The sequence below is a fragment of the Triticum dicoccoides genome, chromosome 2B, assembly GCF_002162155.2.
Source record: "Triticum dicoccoides isolate Atlit2015 ecotype Zavitan chromosome 2B, WEW_v2.0, whole genome shotgun sequence".
Classification (NCBI taxonomy): domain Eukaryota; kingdom Viridiplantae; phylum Streptophyta; class Magnoliopsida; order Poales; family Poaceae; genus Triticum; species Triticum dicoccoides.
In genome coordinates, this window is record NC_041383.1 from 52,162,278 (window position 1) to 52,181,258 (window position 18,981).

The window sequence follows — 18,981 nt, forward strand, 5'->3', positions numbered from 1 at the left end:
TCTCTCCCTCTCTCCCTCTCTCTCTCTCTGATGAACACATCATTTTATTCTGACTGGATGCTAGAGGTATGTGATGATGCAGCAAATTATGTGTGTGTGCTTGCAGGTAACTCAGCCGACTGGCCTTTTCACGATTTAAAACAAAATGGTGTGCTGAAGAGAGACACCTTACTTTGGATAGACATTAAAATGGAATCTGCTTGGACTATGTTTTCCCATACAGGTTTGATTCGTATATACATCTCAAGTTGGCTATATCTGGATGGGTTGCAGTTTGCTTCTTTCAAAAAGACGAGGTGTTCTGGAATGATTTGCTTATCTGCTTTATGCATGATCATCCATTTTATAGATTATATAGGGTGTTGGTATCTTTCTGTACACTGGCATGATCTCTAAAACAAGTCTCATGCCATAGATAGGATTGTCATCATGTATGTTATTTAGTTATATAGAAAAACAAATCACATAACTGCACAACACAGAACAGTACTGCTTCTGAACTGATGTTGCCATTGATAAGGTTACTAATGTTAGTTGGTGTCGGCTCTAGGGTGTATAGTTTACACTCTATGAATCATGTCAAGGTTCTGTAGAAATCGGTTATGTGTTTCAACATTTTACAATGTTAGTCGTTTATCTATTATGTTCTACTCCCTCCGTTCCTAAATATAAGTCCATTTAGAGATTTCAATATGGACTATATACGGAGCAAAATGGATGAATCTACACTCTAAAGTAAGTCTATATACATCCGTATGTAGTGTGTATTGAAATCTCTAAAAAGACCTATATTTAGAAACGGAGGGAGGAATTTGTATCTGTGGGTTTCTCAAAATAATTGTATGTACTGGGAGAGGAGGTTTCCACGACTATTGATCATTGATCAGTTAGAACTTCTGCTGAAGAAAGGTGCCCTTTGGTTAACATTTCTGATATATGTAACATACGATGTTGGAATTTTCATTGAAATTTTTAAGGAAAGTACATCAATAGAATGGCCTTTCTTCCGGTGGCCACCCCCTCCCGCCTTTCTGTTGCGTATATTCATTTTGGATATTGACCATGGTTGCATAAATTTAAGTTGCTTGTGATCTTCTGTCTATTTCCTGTTAATTATAAATAATCAGAACCATCTCTGGTCAGTACACCATAGCACAATACCACACGGATGCTTGGTAGTGCTTTTCATAAATTGGTAGTTTTTGCTTTGGTGGAGAGCTTTTGACGAATTACTGGGTATGCAAATCTTGGTTTGATCCGTCTACTAATTTATACTCTAATGACATGGAAGTCGATGGCGTGAAATGCCTAGCTGTTGACATCCCCCCTCAGAGTTTTCTAGAGAGGTGAGCAATTTATAATAACAAAAACATAAACTATTTTTGTTGCAGTTCTAGTTTGTTGTAATGAGATGGCTCTTGTTCTCAAACTCTGTTACAAGATTCCCCTTGCATAAATTTTTGAAGGAAGAGTGAATTTCGTCATGAACTTGACTGAACCAAACTTCTGATCATGTCATTCCACTCCTTTCATTATGCTATTTGAAGGTTTTGTGTCGAGTCATTGACATGTAATGTTTTAGACATAATGGATGAAATCATGTTAATTCTAGCTCTGGTTCTTATGTAGTGATGCATGTCGCTCACCTTTACGTTTTCCATTATTTTGCAGAGAATGTGTACATGCAAATTTTATTCATAGTGAACCTACGTGGTAGTTTTTGTTCTGAATATATGCGTTCTACTCTGCTTGCATCAGGCCAGTTCATGCTTCCGAATTTGTGGTTTTGATCAGTGGCAAGCATGCACATAGCTGCAGCAGAATTCATTAGATTAGACACGGTTACCAGTTTGTGGATAGGTTGTAATATCTTTTATCTTATCAATATATTTGATGTTCGTTCGTGTAACCTTTGGTTTCTATATATTGATTCAGTGTTGTACCCATGCTGACAATTCACGTACCATTTCTGGCTAAAAAGGAAGGGAAACAAGCTTGCCATTAATTAATGTAGTAATTTGACTAGGTAATGGTTTGTGGAAGGGATTAAGATGTGCAGACAACGTGGCTGCTCAGAGTAACTGTCCCAGGGCGGTTGACAACCAGGCAGCAGCGCAGAGAAATTGTCTCAGGATAGCATGTTTGAGTAAGTTTTTTCATAGTTTTCTCAAACACTTGTCTGCCATTATTTTAGAAGTAAGAGTGTTGATTTTGTTACCTCCTGTTCTTATGAAAAAATAGTAAAATCCTGAGAATTATTTACTGGTTTTGGGTCTGTTATGGGTGTTGGAGGAGATAGATCAGGCAGAACTACAACCCGAGGTTGTGCAGGTTTGGGGATACCTCTTGCCAAGGTTATATCATTTAAAGTTTGGCGAAAGACAAAAATATATAATAGGCAAATAAAGCTTAGTTCATCACTAAAATAATTATGAATATCAATGCAGTAAAGCTATGATGTATGCTGTCAATAACATTTTATAACTCTTGGTAACATCACTGAAACTATTGATTTGTCTTCTCTAATTTATTACAGTTAGCTCTGTTTTAGGTTGGGTGTTAATAGAAAACATTCATTATTTGCATCAGCTATAAGTTGACATTATGAAGGGGAGCCTTGGCGCAGTGGTAAAGCTGCTGCCTTGTGACCATGAGGTCATGGGTTCAAGTCCTGGAAACAGCCTCTTACAGAAATGTAGGGAAAGGCTGCGTACTATAGACCCAAAGTGGTCGGACCCTTCCCTGGACCCTGCGCAAGCGGGAGCTACATGCACCAGGTTGCCCTTTTTATAAGTTGACATTATGCAAATGACAGTAACAAAAATAGTATGACACAAATTCAGGTGATGACCAACTAAGGAGAGGTTGTTGATGAGATCAATGACACCAGAGGGGTGGACAGGCAGCTGCAAAGCATCCGAGGAGCAGCCGGTGAACAAGAGGAGCAAAGACAACATCTCTTGCGTCACTATAAACATCTGCTGCTAGCAGAGCTTCAGCCGGTGAACAGGAGGAGCTTCAGCTCCGTCGTTGTAAACTTCAAATGTTGGCCGAGCTTCAACCTCTAGCCTGTCAAGTGTACAATTGGTTCAATAGCTCTAGTTGGATGGCATTTTTCTTTCTCCCTTATCCAAGCTATTTTCGTCCATCCGAACATATGGGGAGGAAATAGGAGTCGCGGTAATTGACGTCTGAGCTCATGCTCATCTACCCGTTGAAACTAAATTTAAAAATATTTAAAAGATAAAAACGTGTATTTTTTGACATTAAAGATGCCCAGTTGTGCAAAAATTTATGATGTTTGGACATTTAAGGACCTGCAAAAAAAACCAAATCAGGTCTAAATAGTGCTCATTTTCTAAGTTTTTTTCACGGTCAATTTTTTTTTTGTCACGACATCCTAGAATGTCCAAACACCACGAATGTTGCCAACCACATCACACGCTAGAGCATCTTTAGATGCCAAAAAAAAATCAATTTTCTTTTTTGCAAATTTATTTGATTTTACTGTTCGCCACACTTGTCGAACCGGAGATGCTCTTAGATTTAGTTGGGGTGAGAGGAGATGAGGCCAATTTCAACAAGCGGATGCAGATTTGATTTTGGGTTTTTCAGTCGGCTTAGAATCCAAATCGGACGGGCGTTTGGAGTTGGCCTTACGGTGTGACCTCAGCCGTCTGATCTTGACGCTCGTGCTCCCCTCCGCATCCGACAGCGGACTCACCGCCGTCGTCCGCTGCCTTCCTTCCCGGCGTCCAACGCCTCCACCAGTCCCCTCGCCGAATCAACGAGCGGTCGCCGCCTCCCGAGTCCGGGCGGGTCGCCGCACCGCGCTGACGACGCCACCACCGGCCGCCACCTACCCACCGTCGCCGCGCCTCCCCCGGGGTTCCTTCTTTTCGGGCCCGCAGCCGCAGCTCGTCGGATTCGCTCTGCAGTTCAATTAGCGGGGCTAGCCCTCGCTGCTGCGGCGGCGGCTCCCTATGGGGAGCTTCGCCGTCATCTCCCAGCATCCGGTAAGTCCAGTCCTCCAGCAGATTCCCAATCCGCCACGCTGAAGTGAAATGGCTGAGATTTGGCTGTCCGTCCGAAATCCCTGTGCTGCCATGTTTCCCATTCAGTCAACCAAGCATTTTCAATCATCGAGCATGATAGCACAACGCTGACTGAAAAATTGCAATGCAGCATCATTCTTTTCTGAAGAGGAAGAAGGGATGCACGAGCGAGCCGTTTGGATTTGGGTGGACGAACATGACGTTCGTTTGAAGGGATCTCACCGCTCCCTTGTGCTGTTTGCAGTCCTCTGCACCTACCACAGTTCCACCGGTCGCAGTCTGCAGCAGTCCACACGCGTTCTCATTCAGAGGTCTTTGTTTCCCTTACACACACGTTCACATTGACCTGCCGTGTCCAGTCAAGCATGCCTTGGCGTCCATGTCTGGTACACAAATCCTTCAAAGGTCATCTTCACCCAAGATCATCCAACCTCAAACCTTAGCACTCCCTGTTGTTCTTTCACATCGACATCATGCCTTCAGTCTTGCGTATGCTCTGTATTTTGCTCAGCCTTCTCTGTTTCAACACCTCAATACTAGCTGCAGCACAAGCAAACATGTCTGAGATCGATCGCCATGCCCTCCTTTGCTTCAAGTCAGGCATCAACTCTGATCCCCTTGGCATCCTACACTCATGGGGCAATGGCTCGCTTGACTTTTGCAGCTGGAAAGGGGTCGCCTGCGGCACCAAGTTTCCACCCCGGGTGGTCTCTCTTAACCTCACCGCTGCTCGTCTCGGTGGGCAGTTATCTGGATGCGTGGGCAACCTGACATTTCTTTCTCGGATGAACCTTGCTGATAATCATCTGTCAGGAACCATCCCCGAAGAGTTGGGTAAGCTTCCAAACCTTCATACACTGATTCTTGCAGGCAGCAATCTGGAAGGTAACATCCCTGATTCACTAGGCGCTAGCAGTTTTCTTAGCTATGTCGACCTTGCAAACAACACACTTACTGGCAAAATCCCTCTCTCATTAGCCAGTAGCTCCTCACTCAGCAAACTTATACTGTCACGTAATAGCCTCTCAGGAGAGATCCCTTCTACTTTGTTTGGTAATTCATCCAAGCTTACCGTCGTTGATCTCCAGATGAATTTTTTCACTGGTCCCATCCCACATTTCCATAAGGTCACAACACTCAAATTTCTTCGTCTGACAGACAACTTCCTCTCTGGGAGCATACCTCCTTCAATAGGAAATGTTTCTTCCCTCACTTCTATATTGCTCGGCCGAAATAGGTTATCGGGATTAATTCCAGAGACTTTGAGTCACATTACAAAACTGCTTGAGCTTGATCTAAGTTTCAACAGCTTATCAGGGAGCGTCCCGTTGTCTTTTTACAACATGACATCACTTGAATTCTTTAATGTGTGCAGCAATGCCCTTGTTGGACAGATGCCATCTCACATTGGTTTCTCACTACCAAACCTCCAGTTCCTTATCATGGGAAGCAACAGGTTGGAGGGCCTGATCCCTGCTTCACTATCCAACATGTTAAATCTCCAAACACTTGATCTTTCAAACAACTCGTTACATGGCTCTGTGCCATCTCTTGGTTCTTTGGCAAACTTGGGTCGGTTGGATTTAGGAATGAACTTTCTAGAAGCACATAACTGGTCATTTCTTACATCTCTAGCAAATTGCACCCAGCTGACAAAGTTGTCCTTGGAAGGGAATGTTCTAAATGGCAGCCTACCTATATCAATTATTAATCTTTCCAGGAGACTAGAACATTTATCGCTTGGGTCAAACCAAATTTCGGGCTCCATACCTGTTGAGATTAGCAATCTTGTTAATCTCACTTTGCTTGGGATGGAAAGCAATTTTCTTTCTGGAAGCATACCTTCTACCATTGGCAAGCTACGAAACCTATATGTCCTAAATCTGTCAAAGAACAAATTATCAGGTCAGATCCCCCCCTCAATTGGTGACATTACTCAACTGGGCAAGCTTTATCTTGATGATAACAACTTGAGTGGAAACATACCTGGTAGTTTAGGTCAGTGCCCGGGGCTTCTTGAACTAAACTTGTCTCGAAATAGCCTTGATGGCTCAGTACCATCCGAATTGTTTGCTAGTCCTCCACTCTCCTTGGGTCTGGACTTCTCACACAACAGTCTCACAGGGGAACTACCATTGGTAGTTGGTACACATAGCAGTGGTGGTCCAGTATCCCTTCACATGGAAGGAAACAAGTTTCATGGACAGATTCCAGAAAGATGGCATCTACTAGTATCAACCCAACATATTAATCTTTCTCATAATGACTTATCTGGTGCCGTGCCTGAATTCTTTGAGCGATTTGATATGCTGAAGCAACTTGATCTGTCTTACAATAACTTGGAAGGGTCTGTTCCTACTAGTGGGATCTTTAAGAAATATGCTGCAGTAGTTCTGGGTGGCAACAAGGGACTCTGTTTAAATTCCTCCAAGTTGATAAAAATAAGAAATTCCTTTAGGCCAGCATTACCAGTTTGTCCTCGCATCTCAGCTTCAGTGACTAAATCAAAACACCATCTGTCATTGCTGACGACCTCGCTGCTAATTGTACTACCAACACTTAGTATTGGTTCCATGGTGTTGTTATGGTTTCTGCTCACTCTTTGGAAGAAAGGGTTGTTTTCGTTTTCACGATGGGATCTTGTGTCCAAGGTGTTTCCTAATAGAAGAGAAGTGCATACAGCCCCGTGCCATGATGATAAGAAGCTGAAGAGAGTGTCATACCAGGACATTCTTAAAGCTACCAACTGGTTTTCTTCGGTCCATACTATCAGCACAACCTGTACTGGTTCAGTTTATGTTGGTAGGTTCAAGTCCGACAGGAGCCTAGTTGCCATCAAAGTATTCAACTTGAGTGAACCTGGTGGATATGATAGTTACCTCATTGAGTGTGAAGTGCTACGAAGCACCCGCCATAGAAATATAATGCGACCTGTGACCCTATGCTCAACATTGGATTCACAAAACCATGAGTTCAAAGCACTAATCTTCGAGTTCATGGTTAATGGCAGCCTAGAGAAATGGTTGCATTCTGACCAACACAATGGAATCACAGATAAAGGGCTAAGCTTTGGCCAGAGGATATGCATAGCAGCAGATGTGGCTTCTGCTCTTGATTATGCCCACAACGAACTGACACCTCCTCTGATCCATTGTGATTTGAAGCCAAACAATGTCCTTTTGGATGATGACATGACTGCGCGGCTCAGTGACTTTGGCTCAGCGAAGTTTCTATCACCAGGTCTGCTAATTCCTAAAAGCCTGGATGATGTTGGAGGGACAATTGGATACCTGGCACCTGGTGAGTTTTACCTTTTCTGTTTCCACTTAATTATAGTTTGTATCATATGTGTGTGTATTATCTAAACACATTACATCTTCACAGAGTATGGAATGGGTTGCGAGATCTCTGTAGACGGCGATGTGTATAGTTTTGGAGTGCTTCTACTGGAATTGCTTACTGGAAAACGACCTACTGATGATATGTTTGTCGATGGACTTAGCCTTTGTAAGTTCTGTGAATCTATGTTACCCGACAGAGTTGCAGAGATTCTTGATCCTCATATGGCGCATGAGGAGCATCAAGGGTGCGCAGAAGGATGGATTCAGAGATATATTGTCCCCTTGGTTGCCCTTGGGCTGTCATGTACCGTGGAATCTCCAAAGGATAGGCCCGGAATGAAAGACGTTTGTGCAAAACTTTCTGACATTAGAGCCTCTTTTCTTTAACTGTCATGATGATTAATGAATATATCAATTATGTTAGAGCATACTGATTCATTGTATTAAGAATGTGTTTTTTTACTGGTACAGTGCATATTGTACCCAATCTATTTGGCAATCTGAAACAAACTGTGGAGACAGAGATGTGATTTGCAGTTAGTCATAGTAGGATATTGGAAATATCAACCATTCTTTGTTCCAGATTTGTTGATTATTTTTAATTTTGATATTGACGTGTATGTATTGTCAAATTCTTGCACTAATTTATTTGCAAAGGGTGTATGTAAAGGTGTTTTCCGATGAAGTGATATGTTTAATTTACAGCCTGATGGGTAATATTCGAATGATATGTCTTAAGGTATTGCATCCTGCATCACTAGCCAATTATAAAGTAAAGGGCAGCCCCAGTGCATGTAGCTCCCGCTTGTGCAGGGTCTGGAGAAGGGTCCGACCACTTTGGGTTTATTGTACGCAGCCTTTCCCTACATTTCTGCAAGAGGCTGTTTCCAGGATTTGAACCCGTGACCTCATGGTCACAAGGCAGCAGCTTTACCACTGCGCCAAGGCTCCCCTTCAGTAGCCAATTATAAAGTAAAGAAAGATATTCATATGACATAATGAACAATCCTCTTTTGCTCTCAAACTGTTATCTCCTTGCATGAATGAGGTTGCATATGCTTGAGTTGTCCATGGCCCATTATTGTTAAATGTTGAAAGGAATGAAATTCCTGAATAAGTTTTTTACGTCAGGAGAGGAACACTAAAGAGGCCCATGATGGTGTTACTTGAAAGGGATGAAATTACTGAATAGGTAGACAAGTATGGGCAAGATAAATAAAACTTCTTTTTTTTAGGTGGAGATGACAACAAAGACTGTTGAAAAAAAAAGATAGTAACATAAATTAATACTGTATGATCCATCATTGCACTGCCAAGGCATTCATTTAAGTCAATCTTGAGTCTCCATGACATTGTTCTTCGGTAGGCGAAGTGTGAGTGTGTGCACTTATACTCGCTATTTTTCAAAAACCATATGAAATGACATTTTTCCTACCAAAGTTTTAATTAACGCAAGCCGCACCGCGTGGGAGGGGGGGGGGGGATCTTGTACGAGTGCATAACATGTTGTTCTGTTTCAACCTGTTGTTTACTCCGGCTTCTTGTGGAAGCGCCCTCTCAATATACACTTCCATAAATTTCCTGTAATTCATCCATGAGTTAAAGACTCTTGCATTGAGTATCCAAACCTGCAGTTACGTTTATTTACAAAGCTACACAACATATATGCAAACATGATTAGGATAAAATATTTATAATGATATGATGTAATTATAGTTGGAAAATGGTGTATTGGTTGATTACTTACTGTGGGCAGTTCCAATAAGCATGAATTGGCCAAAAAGATCCATATAGTGAATAGAAGCTTGAATGCCAACCATTTCAGATTTGCACGGCAAAAAGAAGGACACGGTGATTTCTTTACACAAGAAATGCTACTTTGCCAAAAAGATAGGTAACAACTGAATCCATAAAGTGATCACTTCTGCTTCGGTACACCCCTCCCGGTGCTAAACACATCAACGGTGGAGATCTCTTCATACCCCGTCATAATAAAGGCTAGGTTGGTCTTTTTTAATAGCATGCAGTCCGGCTAGGTTGGTCTTTTTTAATAGCATGCAGTCCGTACCGAGCTCGATACGCGGCCTATGCATGTAACGCCCCTGGACCAACCCATTTTACATTTTTGTCCCTCTTCTGTAAGACCTTCAAAAAATAAGTGCCCAACGAGATTCAAACACGGCACCTATACCCTTAGTACAACCGTGGTAACCAACCCCACTATTTTCTTGTTGTGTCTGGTCACCTTCTTTTTTTCTTCTTTAATTGTAACCCTAACCAACACAAGTCTACTTGGGTTTTTTCGGTTTTTGTTTGTCCAATTTTCTTCTAATTTTTATTTTTCTCTTTCTTTATATTTTTATCTTTTTTTTTAAATTCATGAATTTTTCCTTAAATCTGTGTACTTTTCAAATTCCTGCACTTTGTTTTCAAATCCGTGAACTTTTTTCCAAATCCGTCAACATTTTTTCAAGTACATGAACTCTTTTCAGCTTTTACAAACTTTCCTTTAAAGCCCGCAATTTTTTTCAAATTCAAGAATTTGTTTTATGAAAATTGATGAACTTTTTTTAAATCCATGAATGCTTGGGGCGCCCCCACAAGTGCCCGACGGGAGTGATGCAGTCGCCTCTTACATTTCATAAACATTTTTCTAAAAAAACATGTACAACTTTTAAACATGCGAGTCTTTTTCAAATATCACGATCAATTTTTTAAATGCTATGAACTTTTCTACAAATAATTCGAACATTGTTTTATATTTTCATGAACATTTTATAAAATTTCACAAAATATTTAAACATGTGAACATTTTTGTAAATATACGATTTTTTTGGTTAGATGATATGAAATATTTTTAAAATTAAGTTAACAAATTTGCACTACACTTTTTTTAATACACCGTGATTTTTTTAAAAAAATTAAGTAAATGCTATGTCTAGTTACCCTGAGACGGTACTAGCGCTCGCCTATAGAGTTCGCTCGAGTGGGCTAGTCCATTAGGAGCTGTGCACGTGTTTTTTTTCCCGAAGCTTCCCTGGACCGGCACAGACCGGTGTAGGAACCTTCCGCCCAGTATTGGGAAGGTTTTGCAAGTTTATTTTTTATTTATGTTTTTATCAGTTTATAATGAATTACTTTTTTTCAGTTTTCTCTTTTCTTTTTCTTTTTCAAATTTTCAAATACATGTCAACTTTTCTAAATTCAAGTTAATCATTTTCTCTATATAGGCTGGACATTTTCTAGACACATGTTAAATATTTTTTTCAAATACATGATGAATATTTATCTGAATACATGTTGACCATTTGGGAAAAGCTGACTTCTTTTAATACCCGATGAACATTATTAAACACAGGTTGAACTTTTTCAAAATCTTATGATTTTTTTTAAATTGTGCAAACATTTCAAAACAGTTTATGAACATTTATTGATAGAAGTTTGCGAAGTTCAGAACATGTATTCATTTGAAAGTAAGTTCACAGATTTAAAAAAAACTTCACAAATTCAAAAAAAGGAAGAAAAAAAACTTCACGAATTTAATAAAAAGAAAAATAAAATAGAAAAAATACGAAGAATAAAAGGCGAAACAAAACAAAAATAAAATAAAACCAGACCGAGAAGATGCCAACAAGAAGAATAAAAGAAGTAACTAGGCACAAAAAGTGAGTTGTCCCAGTTGATTACAACGGGTGAAAGTAGGCCGCACTTTAAGATGTTTTAATAGTAATTTAAAATGTCTTATATTTATTTACTGAGGGAGTATAGATTAACCAGATTATTTCGCTACTAAGGGACCTATGCCCCCCTCCCCCTAAAATTCTAAAGCATGGCCTAAAAGTTCATTTTTTTTCTACCGGTATAAGTTTGTTGGCTTTCAGGACGCGCTACTGGTGAAGAGCAAGACGCAGTTTGACAAGACTATGAGGTACACGACACCACCGACATCATTTGGGGCAACACCAAGCTGTTCTCCAGGGTTGTCACATTTTAGTTCTCAAGCTGATGCTTGCGAACTACAATGTGGTGACCGATAGGGTTGCAACTGACCAGACTGTGACATTGGCAGCGTGAGGGCATGTCAACAACGAGGACCTCAACAATATTGAGACGTAGCTTGATCGCCCGTGGATGAACCACACCCACGTCATGTTTATGCAGAGTTACCTCGGCGAGCTCATGGAGGGTACGGGCTGGGTGGACTGGAAGGGCTGGGCGCCCTTAAACAAGGATGATCAGGTGAAGTTGGCCGTCGTGACGTTCACCTGTAATACATGGAATACAGCAGCTATGGCCCCTGGCTACCTCCAAGGTGAAGCGTTGCGTCAAGTGGAGTGGCTGTCACCGCGTCATCCATGCGCGTGATGCTGCCAAGTACACCGTCGAGCGCTTCATCACCGGAAACCAGTGGTTGCCTGACCGCCAGGTCTTCTTCAAACCTGCAAGTAGCTAACTGGCTCAATCGCTCAGCAGCCAAGTGACTAGTACAACCTGCTCCGGATTATAAGACATTTGAATATTTTAATATAAATTATATATGGACTGAAATGAACGAACAAACACACTAAAATGTGTCTATATATAACCGATTTAGAAAAAAATAGAACATCTTAGAATTCAGAATGAAGGGAGTACGTCGGTATGCGGTATGATAACATAACGCTCCATAATGTGGACATGAATAGTGTGAGGTGGGGTGGGACCAAATCCCCACGGGCACATAAGTTCTGATTTTTGTTTCTCACCCCATCTGATAGGTGTGGCCCGTCAGGCTTATTTTTTAAAATGTCACGTCGCCCGGCCATGTTGTCCACATAGTTGTTGCCCACGTGGCAGTTGCACGGGTCAACTGTATGCCAACTAAGTGAAATGTGTATGTCAAGTCATACTAGCGACCATATTGAGGCGCTTAAGCTACTTTAGTAATTGTATTTAGGGTACTCTGAAGTACAATGACCAAAGTGAGACACGGACTCGAATCCAGTGACCATAGATGATTTTTTTTTTCTCTTTTGTTATCTTGCAAAAATATGTGGAAGCAGTCAATAATGGTCTTGTTGGGCAATAATGGGCATAGTTTGCTTTTCTTTGTAAATACAATAGCAATGTCAGTGAAAATGTGAGTGTAGGAACACCAACCTATCCATCTAAATACTTAACTATATATACGTTCTGAAGAATCTTAAGAATAACATGATGAAATAATTACCACTCTTGAATAACTTTATAGATTTGTTTCATGACCATTTTTCTGCCAGTTAGATGTGGTAGGCGATCCTTAGTATTGATCTTTGCTAGTGTTGTGCCAACATTCTTCATTTGTTTCAACATATGATTCTACGTGAACATAGATGCAGTAGTATTTGAATTTGTTATTATGATGGTACATGGTGCAGTTACGTCTAGTAAAACAACGTGCAAATATGTGTAGAATGTTGTCATCGTCATTGATTTAACAAAATCCTTATTTGCTTCAACCTGATGTTTTCTCTGACTTCTCGTTGAAGCGCTATCTCAGTGAGAAAACAGATTCTCAAATTTCTTTGCCTGACAGAGAACTTCCTCTCTTTTTTCAAAAAAGAGTGAATTTTATTGACTTAAAATGAAGCATCGAGAGGACACAAACACAATGAGCATACACCCGGCCTCTGTATATCTAGGATGCACACAGCCAATACCAACGCGCACACGCAAAAACAAGCCAACAATAGCATAGTCATATAAGACCAAAGCTATAAGTAGGCGAGGAAAAAAAAAGTAAACCCAAAGCTATTAGATATGTGGTCGGTAAACTACAACAATGACAATATCCGCACCAACCATCTCATGACACCACACATATGACAAAGTTTTTCAACAACAACGCCTTCAGGAAGGGAGCGACGCTCAAGCACTGTCGTCACCGGATCCTAGCACGCAAGGTCAGAATCTAGTTTTCACCCTAAAGAACCAGTCCGAGCATCTTCGAGCAATGCCTCCAAGAAGGTAACGACGTTAAGACGTTGTCATTGCCTGGTACAACCAACTCGGGTCAGACCAAGGCTTTTGCCCCGTAGCTCGAGACTGGGTGCTTAAGTAGCACCACCAACGATGTCGCTCATGTGTTGTCACCACCATTTTCCACGATCTCGGCAGCTACATGCGATGTGCAACCGCCGTCGCGGCACAACCATTCCTTTGTGTCAGAGCATCTCCAACAGCCGCACTAAACAAGCGCCGCGTCACAAAATAGGCCATTTTAGCGCGCGCGCAACCCGACGAGTGGCTCCAGCGGGCGCGCAATAACCGCGCGCACGGTATAAGGAGTTGGGCGCGCGGTCAGATACGCTATCTCGCGCGGTGTATTTGGGGCGCCCGGTTCCGCGCGCGGCACATTCGAGCGCTCGCGCCGCACTCTCTCCTCTCCTCCTCCTATGCCACGCGCGCGCCGGCGCCGGCGAACTGCACCCATGGACGGACGCGCTGGCACCCCACTCACCCCATTGTACAGCCGTGACCTCCCCACCGCCGCCGCCGCCGAAAACCCTAGCGCGGGGAGCGTTGGCGTCGCCACCGCCGGAGCTCCGCCGAGCATCGGCCTCGCACGCAGCCTCTTCTTGCCGCCGCGGATGACCACGGCGACGGGTGGCGTCGCGCCGGTGCCGTCCCGTGCCGCCGCCGCACCATGGAAGCTCCCCAATGCAGCGTGGCCGAAGAAGGGCAAAACATCCACGAAGAAGAACAAGACGGCGGACGGCTCCGGCAGCTCGAAGGCGAGGGAAAAGAAGCTTGCAGGGCGTTTGACGGGCACGGCGGCTACCGAAGCGCCGGCGAGCTCACTCATTGAGCCGGCCGCCGACGCGCACCACGTGTTCGATGAAATTCCCCCAAGGTAAAAAAAAATTCCAACTTTTATTTTCTTGTTATTTTTTCAATGCATCATATAGATAGCTTATTTGCATTGTTCAAAAAACTTTGTAGTCTCAACGATGATGCATACATGTCAATTATGGGTGTTGGCTCCAACAATTCGCATAGGTATCAAACCAATGACATCCATTTCCAAGACCATGAGTTCGAGGTGGACGAGGAGGGTGAGGGCATTGTCGATGCGCCGAAAGGAAGAGCAGGCAATTACACCAACAAAGATGACATCTTACTATGCAATACTTGGTTGCAAGTGTTGAGGGATCCATCCGTTGGAGGTGATCAAAGTAGAGATGCTTATTGGCGGCGGATGAAAGAACACTTTGATGCTCACAACGTGAGTGGAATTGACCGCTCCGAGAGATCACTTCGGTCTCGATGGTCGACAATCAACTCGGATTATCAAAAGTGGGCGGCTGCACAAAAGTCGGTTGACAAGTTGAACCCAAGTGGCAAAAATGAGGACGATAGAGTAAGTGGCATTTCATACATGTTCATCATACTTGTTTTTGGTGTCCGAAGTGCTAACTTGCTTTGTTTTCATGTAGTACAACATTGCACAAAACTTGTTCAAAGAAGAGGAGAGGACAACCAAGATGGGGAAGATCAAGAAAGGAAGGATCTTTACGTTGCCTCATTGCTATGAAGTGTTGAAGGATGATGAGAAATGGAAGAAGCGTGATGGTTTGGATGATTTGCATTTGAGCAACAAACGCAAGCGAACAATTGAGTTGAATGATGATGAGGAGGAGGAAGAGGATGATGCATCAAGTGATGATGACAAGAAAAGCCCCACACCCAACTCGGTTTCATACTCGAAGCCAAAACGATCGGATGGGTGCAAGAAAGACAAAACCGAAAAGAAGAAGAGGAAAGGAGATGATGAGCTCAAAAATGCTATGGAAGCTATTGTGAAGGCAAGAAAAGAAGCCAACAAGGTGAGGAAAATGGCAAGGAACCAAGATATGAAAGTGCGTTATATCGACTAGAGGGGGGGTGAATAGGCGATTTTTATGAATTCTTCACTGAGGAATTTGCTGGTGAGGAAATTCCTAAATGAAGAACTACTTGCAGCGGAATAAGTACTCAAAAGTAAACATAGCAGAACACACGCATAGTCATCATGATGAAATGAAGACAAGCATAGAGTACAAAAAGCGTAAACACATGATAACACAAGATGAAGATGGACAGACTAAAGAAATTGAACTGAGGAAATTTGGAAAGTCTTCAGTCAAAAGTCTTGAAACAGATATGAACAAGCACACAACAACAGAGATGAGGAAATGAAAGAGTTGAAGAAATAGAACCAGTAGGCTTGGTGAAGACAATGATTTGGTAGACCAGTTCCAACTGCTGTCTCAGTTGTACATCTGGTTGGAGCGGCTGAGTATTTAAACTCGAGGATACCCAGTCCCGGACACATAGTCCTCACCGTATTCTACTTGAGCTAAAGTCACATAGACCTCGCCCAAACACTCGTGGTAAGTCTTCAGGTGACTTCTGAACCTTCACAAACTCGGTCACCCGGCGATCCACAATTCCTCTTGGATGCTCTAGACCTTGACGCCTAACCGTCTGGAAGAAGCACAGTCTTCAAAGGAAACAAGCGTCGAATCCACGCAGGATCAATCTCTTTAGTGATGCTCAATCACTTTGGGGTTTGTAGGTTTGGGTTTGGGATTTCCTCACTTGATAATTTTCACTCAAAGTCCTCGGAGGATGGGTTGCTCTCAAATGACAAGTGTCAGTTTCTCTTGGAGCAGCCAACCAACTAGTGGTTGTAGGGGGCGGCTATTTATAGCCGGGGAGCAGCCCGACATGATAAGACATAAATGCTTTTGTCTGATATGACCGTTAGGTGGGTAGATATTTTGGGACAGCTGGCGCGTAGCACAGCAACGGTCGGAATATTTGACTCTCAAATACCTCAGGGCTATCATGTTCCTCACTTTGTAGGCAATCCGCACTGGCGAATTCCTAACTCAGTCAGAACAAATTCCTCATAGACCAGAAGAATTTTGTCTCTATCACTGAAGAATATGACTGAACTGTGCGAGATTTCCAATGGCTTCACTCGAAAGGATTGGTAGGTGTAGGATTTTGAGTTGAGCATCACATGGAAAATTTTCCTTAGTATTTCCTCGACCCCCTTTAACAGTACGGTGTTTCCTATGACTCAAAAAAGAGAAAATGAAATAGTAAAAACAAGAGTCTTCACGCTTCATGTTCCTCGAATGATTACCAAGTCTTCAAGGTCACACCAATTTCTTCACTTTCAAAGTCTTCAAAAAGTCTTCAGAAATCCAAAGTCTTCAGTCGAAGAACTTCATTTTTAGGGGTTGACTTTCTCTGTAAATATCAAACTCCTCGTAGACTTATAGACCTGTGTACACTCACAAATGCATCAGTCTCTTAACCTATAAGTCTTCAACACACCAAAATCACTAAGGGGCATTAGATGCACTTACAAGATGCCGCGGCCGAGGAGAGGAGGGTGGTGGCGGAGGAGAGGAAGGTGGCTTAGGAGGAGAGGAAGGTGAGCAATGAGGAGCGAACTAGATTGTTGGAATGGGAGAAACACTTGTTCTTCTTGGACACATCTAACCTCAATGAAGCGCAAAAAGAGTATGTCAATCTTGCCCGTGAAGAAGTGTTGATCCAAAAAAGAGCCATGATCCACACAATGGGTGGCGGTGGCCTTGGCGGCATGGGTGGCGGTGGCCTCGGCGCCATGGGTGGCGGTGGCCTTGGCGGCATGGGTGGGGGTGGCATTGGCGGTGGCCTTGGCGGCATGGGTGGCGGTGGCCTTGGCGCCATGGGAGGCATGGGTGGCTTCAGAGGTACCATGAGCGGTTTAGGCGCCATGGGAGGCATGAGTGCACCTCCGGCCGCCATGGGAGGCATGGGTGGCTTTGGAGCACCCTCCGACGCTATGGCCGCCATGGGAGGCGTGAGTTTTGCTTCTCTCATGGGAGGCATGGGTGCACCTTCGGCCGCCATGGGTGGAATGTCTTTCGATGTGCCTCCTCACACACATTCCCATAAAGATGCCGTTGAAGATCTTGCCAACACCGTCGGAGCTTCACGTGATGCGGTGCGTGATGAGGTGAGGGAGGAAGATTCATCTTCGGAGACGGAAGAATCGTCTTCAGAAGATGAGGACGAAGACGAGGAAGAGGATTGATGTGTCTTTCATTTGTGTCTTGAACTTTAGTTTGCATTTTGAACTTGGTTGGATGAACTTGTGGGCATGATTTTGAACTTGTGGGCATGAACTTTTATTCATTAACTTGTTTGTGTTAAATTTCACATGTTCATTGCATTTTGATGAATGTTTCAAACTTATTTTGTGTCCAAAATGCCATATATGTGAAATGCCCGGCAAGTCGCGCGCGCTGCATTTTCAGCGCGCTGCTGGAGCGGCGTGCGCTATGCATTTAGCGGCTGTTGGAGCCAGCGCTGGCGGCCGCGCTAAACCAGCCGAAGCGCGCGCGGCAAATAAGTTTTTTGCGCGTGGCGCAAAGCGTGGCTATTGGAGATGCTCTCAAGCCGTTGTCTGTAGTTTACACATCGCCGGAATCAACCACCGGATCTGGACGAAGAAACCTCACAAAGACTCTTTCGGCAGCCACCGCAATCCAGAGTGAGGCCGTTGCCGCAGCCTGAAGTTTTCACCACAGGGACCAACATGGACTAAGCATCGTCGTTCCGTCGCAAGGCTTTCGCATCATGGGATGGCAGTTGCCACTCCGATCGTTGTGGACTAATCCCAACCGGCTGTTGCCAGATCTGGTAGGACGTGGCCAGCCACCAACACGAGATGGAGCAATCTCCAGCCCAAACCTCACGAGAAGATACCTCTGGGGACGGGATCTGTCGGCCTCTCGCGGCTGCCACTAAGGCTATTCATGAGTAGGGACCTGCCCACTGGATCCGGGTCTGAGCGTGCTGACGAACAAGACCAGAAGCCAAGGAAGGTTGGGAGGGGGTGGGACAGTGCCCCGCCACCGTCGTCTACCATTGGACGGCCTCCTCCGGCGGCGGTGAGGATTCTAATTCTGGCCGACGGTTCTTTGGGTGGCGGCTGGGTGCGCCTCTAGAGTCGCTCAGGAGCGACACGGGGAGGCTCGGGCGCTTTAGAACTTCCTGTCTGGAAGCATACCTCCATCAATAAAAAATATTTATTCCCTCACTTCTATATTGCTCGGCCAAAATAGGATATCAAGATTAATTGTCGAAAGTTTGAGTCGCATTACAAAACTGCTTGACCTTGACCTAAGTTTCAACAGTTAATCAGGTAATGTTCCGTTTCCTCTTTACAACATGCAATTATTCAAAAACTTTAGTGTTGGTAGCAATGGCATTTTTAGACTGATACCATCTCACATTGGTTACGGAAAGCAACAGACTGGAGGTCTGATCCCTGCTTCGCTGGCCAATATGTCAAATGTTCAAGCGCTTGATCTTCCAAACAACTCGCTTCATGGCCCCATTCCATCTTTTGGGTCCTTGTTAAACTTGCGCCAGTTAGTATTAGGGAGGAACTTGCTAGAAGCACACAACTGGTTATTCCTTACATCTTTAGCAAATTGTTCAAAGTTGTCCTTGGAAGGGAATGCTTTGGATGGCAACTTACCTATAACCATCCAACCACATGTTGGTTCACGGCCAGTTCA

At 43.5% G+C, this 18,981-nt stretch overlaps 1 protein-coding gene across 18 annotated transcripts in view; it reads left to right on the forward strand.

Annotated features, from left to right (window-relative positions):
• LOC119362092 (probable LRR receptor-like serine/threonine-protein kinase At3g47570) overlaps positions 1-7,978 on the forward strand; it is a 9,331-nt gene extending 1,353 nt beyond the window's left edge. For 5 of the 18 annotated variants that reach the window (XM_037627269.1, XM_037627265.1, XM_037627275.1 and 2 more), the window contains exons 4-6: positions 107-2,146; positions 2,844-7,355; positions 7,440-7,978. In XM_037627269.1, the coding sequence (XP_037483166.1) occupies positions 4,529-7,355; positions 7,440-7,783 (3,171 nt within the window). In that variant the 5' untranslated portion in view covers positions 107-2,146; positions 2,844-4,528 and the 3' untranslated portion in view covers positions 7,784-7,978. The remainder of the gene's footprint in view (positions 1-106; positions 2,147-2,843; positions 7,356-7,439) is intronic. The other 13 variants (XM_037627263.1, XM_037627270.1, XM_037627260.1 and 10 more) reach the window with 13 other exon arrangements.
• Positions 7,979-18,981: the final 11,003 nt, after the last annotated feature.